At 41.3% G+C, this 6,675-nt stretch overlaps 1 protein-coding gene across 1 annotated transcript in view; it reads right to left on the bottom strand.

Annotated features, from left to right (window-relative positions):
* Kdm7a (lysine (K)-specific demethylase 7A) overlaps positions 1–1,532 on the bottom strand; it is a 92,134-nt gene extending 90,602 nt beyond the window's left edge. Inside the window, exon 1 of the mRNA XM_013504921.1 lies at positions 1,449–1,532. Coding sequence (XP_013360375.1) covers positions 1,449–1,532 — 84 coding nt within the window. The remainder of the gene's footprint in view (positions 1–1,448) is intronic.
* Between the last annotated feature and the right edge of the window lie 5,143 nt (positions 1,533–6,675).

Here is a 6,675-nt window from a genome sequence, read left to right as displayed (position 1 = left end):
ATATATATATATATATATATATATATACACATATATATATATATGGCACATGCCTGTAATACCAGCACTTGGGAAGCTGAGGCAGGAAGATTGCCTTGAGTTCAAGACCAGTCTGGACTACACAGTGGGTGCAAGGCCAGTCTGAACTACATAGTGAGACCCCGTCTCAATAAACAAAAATGAAAACAAAAACAAAAAAGTAATTAATTAAAATATTTTCCCACCAGGTATGGTGGTGCATACCTGTAATCCCAGCACCTGGGAGGCTGAGGCAGGGTGATTGTTATGAGTTCAAGATCAGCCTGGGCTACAAAATGAGCTCAAGGCCAACCTGAACTGCACAGCGAGACGTCTCAAAAAGACAAAAAAATGAAAAAAAATTTTCCCAAAATATGTAATTCATTTATTCATTATTATTAACTTTGATATGATTAGAATATATATTCCTTACAATTGCTTCTGTTGGAATAATTTACATTTTCTTGTTTATTTGTGTCTTTAATATTCATTCTGTATTAATTGTAGTCTGAATTTTTTCTCAGATATTCAGTATATACATTTAAAAAAAATTTTTTTTTGGTCTTTTTGAGACAGGGTCTCACTATGCAGTTCAGGCTGGTCTTGAGCTCAAATCGTAGCCCAGGGTGGTCTCAAACTTGCAAAGATCCTCCTACCTCAGCCTCCTGAGTGCTGGGATGACAGGGATTACAGGCATGTGCCACCACACCTGGCTCAATACATTTAAACTTGACAAAAATCTAGATTCCACAATTTCTCACTTTCTATATCGAGATGCTCAAAGCACCTCCCAAACTGCAATTAAAGTGGTATACTCAAACTTCATTGAAAAATTTTTTGTCAGGCATGGTAGCACATGCCTGTAATCCCAGCACTTGGGAGGCTGAGGCAGGCCAATTGCTGAGTGTTGAGGCCAGCCCAGGCTACATAGTGAATCCAAGGCCAGCCTGAACTGCATAGCAAGACTCTGTCCCAAAAAAAAAAAAAAAAATTAGAAGTCAGATGTGGTGGCACACACCTGTAATCCCAGCACTTTGGGAGCTTGAAGCAGGAGGATCACAAGTTCAAGCCCAGCTTGCGCAACTTAGCAACTTACCAAGACCTTGTCTTAAACAACAGAACAATGGGTGGAACTGTAGCTCAGTGCAAAGGCCCTGGGTTGAATCCCCAGTAAACACACACATGCTCACACAAGCACACACTCAACAACATCCCCATCCGTGGGAGGCTGCCTCTGGAAGGGCCCTAATGACATGTGTCTCCTTGTGTTCACACTCTTGTACAATCCCTTCCCTTAAAGGGTACACTGGACCCAATGACTTCTACCTATGTGACTATTCCCTAAAAGAATTTGGAAGCAACGCTGAGATGTCACTTCTGAGAGTAGGTTACAGAAAGACTGTGGGTTCCATCTTGCTTTCATTCCCTACCTCTTTTACTTCTTGAATCTCATACAGGCTGGCTGCTATGATCAGGGCCATCATGCTGAGAGACGCCATGTTGTGAGCCGCCATATCACAGGGAGGATGCAACACGAAAATGAAGTATTCTAGCCAGCAGCCAACAGAGAACTGAGGCCCTCAATCCCACAACCTGTGAGGAACTAAATCCTGCCAACAACCACTTGAGTGACCTTGTAAAAGAACCCTTCCCACCTCCTGCAACGAGCCACCCCAGCCCTCCTAAGCCCCAACTGCAGCCCCGTGTGAGCCCCTGAACCAGAGGACCAACTAAGCCACGCTCAGGCTCCTAACCCAAGGGAGATGTGAGATACTGAAGGTTTGTTTTAAACTGATAAACTATGAAGCAATGAGTAACTAATACACCATCAAAAATGTTTTAATATGCAAGCATTTGTAATTTTATACCGACCCACCCTAAATTACCAGGCATAATCTCAACAGGCAAGAACATCCTTTAGGCTAGACATTGATGAGAATCAAGACTTCTGTGTATGAATTTACATAGCTGAAGACAGAAAGAATTTTCCACACATTAACTTTGAGCTCCCTACTTTGAAAAGCCTTGTTTCTTCTCTATTATTCGCATAATTCTTTTCAAATTACTAACTCTTGCCCTACATTTTCATGGCATAAAACAGTGATTCAACTAGTGGGCAGTACAAGTACTCCTGGTCTACAGTGTGTGGAGCTGGCTTATTGGGGTTCCTGAGGCCAGTGTTCAACTGCTCAGGAGTAAACATTGACCATTTTAAAAATTAAATTGTAAACTGGGAGTGGTGGCACATGCCTGTAATCACAGCAACTGGGAGGCTGAGGCAGGAGGAGTGCTATGAGTTTGGGACCAGCTTGGGCTACAAAGTGAGCTCAAGGCAAGCCTGAACTGTATAGCGAGACCCTGTCTCAAAAAGACGAAAAATAAAATAAAAATTAAGTTGTATAAGCTTATAATTGAATAAAAAATACTAAAACCAAAGATAATAAATACTTAAAACTCATCACTTCGCAATTATTTCACTATTAATAAATTGGACACACATGTTTGAATACCCATTGTTTCTCTGGTGTAAGAAACCCAAAGGGTAAATAAGGACCAAAATGTGTAACAGACATTGGGAGATGGGAAGAAAGCGTTCAAATGCAAAGGGGCAAGAGAGAGGGGAAAGGGGGAGGGAAGACGGGGGGGGGGGGAGGAAAGAAGGGATAAGACAAAAAATGGAAACCAAGATTTTGTAAATAAGGAAGGGTAGAGCGCTTTAAGAGAGGGAAGGGAAAATGGGAAAAAAAGAACAAGCAAGATCTATCATGCACAGGTACAAATGCTCTATGACGAGCATTATGTATATCTAAAATGTATCAATAAAAATTTTTAAATGCAAAAAAATAAGATAAAAATACAGGCAGGCTTCTGCCCAGAAAAACAATTATTTTACTATTACCGTGTTCTTTTTTTTTTTCTGGTACCGGGAATCAAACTCACAACCTCATGCTTGCCAGGCAGGCGCTTGTGCCACTGAGCTATATCCCCGGCCCTATTACTGTGTTCTTGAGCCTATTTACATCTATTATAAATACTATGGTGGAAGAACAGGGCTACCTCGGTTTACAAATTTAATTTGCTTTATGATTTGGGGGTAGATGGTTGTGCTTATGTTTGTGAGGAAGATGGCCATGGTGGTGTGTGTCACCTGATGTGGAGTTTGTGAACAAAAGCAAAATTTTGCTGCATGCTTTTGTTTGCAAACCAAATCGTTTGCAAATGAAAATGTTCGTGAACCAAGGTATTACTATACTGTAGAGTGGTGTGCTATTCTTCCCAGTTCCATATCAGTAATTGCATAGTAATAGCTTCCAGTTTGCCATAGTGGAACTATTTACACCAGGGAAATTGGCAAACACAACACTGGTGATCCAGTTGGTAAACTTTCCCTAGAATACCACCACATGGTAGCCATTGCTACTCTAGGACAGTTAGCCATAATATAACTATTCACAAATCTGACTACAAGCTATAGAAATATTTCCCATGAAACCCAAACAAAACCAAATCTCAACTTGCAAGGCCATCTTGATTAGATGCCATCAATGTCTTTGGTCACTCCTACATCATTCAGCAGGAGGGTATGTGTGATGAACAAGATATCAGAAACTGCAGTTTAGCCCAATGGCAGTTAAAATACCTTTTGAACAATTTTTTAAAATGAGACAATGTAAACCACACATTGTGGCACATGCCTGTAATCCCAGCATTTGGGAGGCTGAGGCAAGAGGGCTGCTGTGAGTTTAAGGCCAGCCTAGGCTACATAGAAAATTCAAAGCCAGCCTGAACTACATAGTGAGACCCTGTCTCCAAAAACGAAAAAAGAGACAATGTAAAAACATTGCTGCCAGATGTGGTGACCCATGCCTGTAATCCCAGCACTCAGGAGGCTGAGACAGGAGGATGGTTGTGAGTTTGAGACCAGCCTTGGCTACAAAGTGAGTTCAAGGTCAGCCTGAACTGCACAGTGAGGCCCTGTCTCAAAAAGGAAAAAAAAAAATTGCTAAGGAGATTCTTAGGGCATTGGAAGACTCCTCAACAAAGAGGGGTACCCCAAAACCTAAGCTTTGTTAGTTTCACAGTACACCTCTGCTTCACACCTTGCTGCGTGTTTCCTCTGCCCCTCAATGGTTCCTACCCAGCGCTGACTCCTGGGGTGGGGAGAAAAGCTGGGTGGGAGAACATTTGCATAGACATGCTTTTGTTTATACACATGGGTGGGTACTCAATACACACACACAGGACAGACTTTGTATTTCCTCTCCATTCTTCCTGTGTGAAAGAAATTGCCCCTGTAGCTTATTTTTCTTATTGTTAGGGGTCATTATCCTTCTCATGGGCATTATGCTTCAGCCTCTTGTCCTAGCATTAATGGTAAAAAAGCAAAATAAAACAAAATAACAAAACCTGCTGGAAAAGAAATTTCTGATTTATCAAGAAGGAAAATATAGGGCTGGGGATATAGCTCAATGGCACAGCGCCTGCCTGGCAAGCACAAGGTCCTAAGTTTGATTCCTGGTACAAAAAGAAGAAGAAGAAGAAGAAGAAGAAGAAGAAGAAGAAGAAGAAGAAGAAGAAGAAGAAGAAGAAGAAGAAGAAGAAGAAGAAGAAGAAAAATATATAGCTGTAAGTATTTCAAAACTATCATGCCATTGTGAAACTGTTCTTTAGAAATTCATATACAATAAGAATCAGGAGTCAGGTAGGGTGATACACACCTGTAATCCTGGCACCCAGGAGGCTGGGGCAGGAGGACTGCTGTGAGTTTGAAGCCAGCCTGGGCTACATAGTGAGTTCGAGGCCAGCCTGCATTACAAAGTGAGACCTGTCTCAAAAAAGCCAAAAAAAAAGGCCAAGCATAGTGGTGCACACCTATAATCCTAGTACTCCAGAGGCTGAGGCAGGAGGATCTTTGCAAGTTCGTGACCAGCCTGGGCTACAAAGTGAGCTCAAGGCCAGCCTGAACTACATAGCAAGACCCTGTCTCAAAAAGACCAAAAATAAAAAGAGTAAGAATCAGGAGCAGAATCCAGGTTTGTAAACTGTAAGGAGGCCAACCGCGGTTTGGTGTGGAAGTGCAGTCCAGCAGGGTAGTTCCCTGTACTGAAAGAGTTCTCCAAAACCTGACACCTTCAAAGGAAACTCAGCTGACAGAGGGACTTCCCCAAGCAGAAGCAGGAAAACTAGCCTGAGGATATCCACACGGGAGCTCCAGGTTTTAAGTAGATGACGTTAAAGTCCGCATCTAATTCCACATTCTCGAATATTTTTCACCCTTGGGGTGGCAAATATGCCACTACTTTCTGCAAATCTTTTATTTTAACAGTGTAGGAATAAATTACTATTCACAATCTACTTCATAACTTAGAGTTACTGCTATAATTTTCTTTTAAAACTTTATCTGGAAAAGATCTGACATGATTGAAAGACAAAACAAAAACAAAAATTCCCCCAAGCGCCAAGATTTCAAATTCAAGAAAACATAAAATGATCTTAACATGAAATGATCCAAAATAGGCAATACAATTTTCACATCTCATGGAAAAATACTGAGTCATATCGCCCACCCACGTCTTACAAAAATAACAGAAATTCAGTGATTCAGGCAAGACACACTCTGTCATTGTACGAAGCAAATATTTGAGTCATCCCGGAAATTTAGCAGCAAACTCTCCTCAGTGACAAAAGTTTAAATTCCACGTTCCAAGGAAAATTTTGCAATGAGGAGTTTTTTTCCAGCACCAAACATATGTTTTTCTTTTACCCCGGGATACCTTAGGGCTGGATGCGGCCTCGTTTTATGAGGACAAGCAGTGTCACGTGTTGAACTGGCTGTGCGGAAGGGTCAGTGCCGTTCATTTAGGTAGGGCACAGCCAAAGTCCAGCGAGTCTTGAGCAGGACTCCAAAGACAGCCCTTAGGGACAGGCCCAGTGCCCAGGACAAGGGTGGGAAAGGCTTCCTCGAGACCCTCAAACCCGAGTAATAGGTGGAGGCCGCACTTCCTCACTCTCAGTTTCCATCCTCCAGTTTTTCTCTTTCTGCTGGGCATAGCTCAGCGGCACAGTGCTTTCCTGGTAAGCACAAGGTCCTGAGTTCGATTCCCGGTATCAAAAACAAAAAGAAAGAAAGAAACAGATTTTCTCTTTCTTTTGCCAGAAACAGAGCTGGGGATGGAAACAGGGCTAGCATGGCTGAGGCGTTGGCTTCAGTCCTGTCTTTGTCACTTTTTTTTTTTTTTTTTTAAAGAATAAAAGAAGGATAACATAATAATAGGGGGGACTTAGCAAATTACAGACAAAATGGTAGGAAATTATCAATGGTTATCGTTTTACATATTATTATCTACAAAATAGTTTCTCAGGAAAACAAATAGACAAATAATAGTGAGTTAGAGACAAAAGAGGTAGGAGATTATCAAGAGTTGTTGTGCTATACTTTGGTATCTTCAAAGAGGCTTCTAAAGTAAATAAATAGAGCTATACATGAGTGACCTATTGAAAAATCATTAACTCTTCTCAATGGTTGTTGTAGGAAACACATAATAATAAACATACGTTATGAAATAGGATAGGAACATTACAATCTTAACACAGTTATGGATAGATTAGTAGGAAAATATCAGTGGCTGCTGTAATACGTGGTGGTATCTTCAAAGT

Source organism: Chinchilla lanigera, unplaced genomic scaffold (assembly GCF_000276665.1).
Source record: "Chinchilla lanigera isolate Chin_1 unplaced genomic scaffold, ChiLan1.0 scaffold00093, whole genome shotgun sequence".
Classification (NCBI taxonomy): Eukaryota; Metazoa; Chordata; class Mammalia; order Rodentia; family Chinchillidae; genus Chinchilla; species Chinchilla lanigera.
This window is presented reverse-complemented; position numbering and strand designations above follow the sequence as displayed.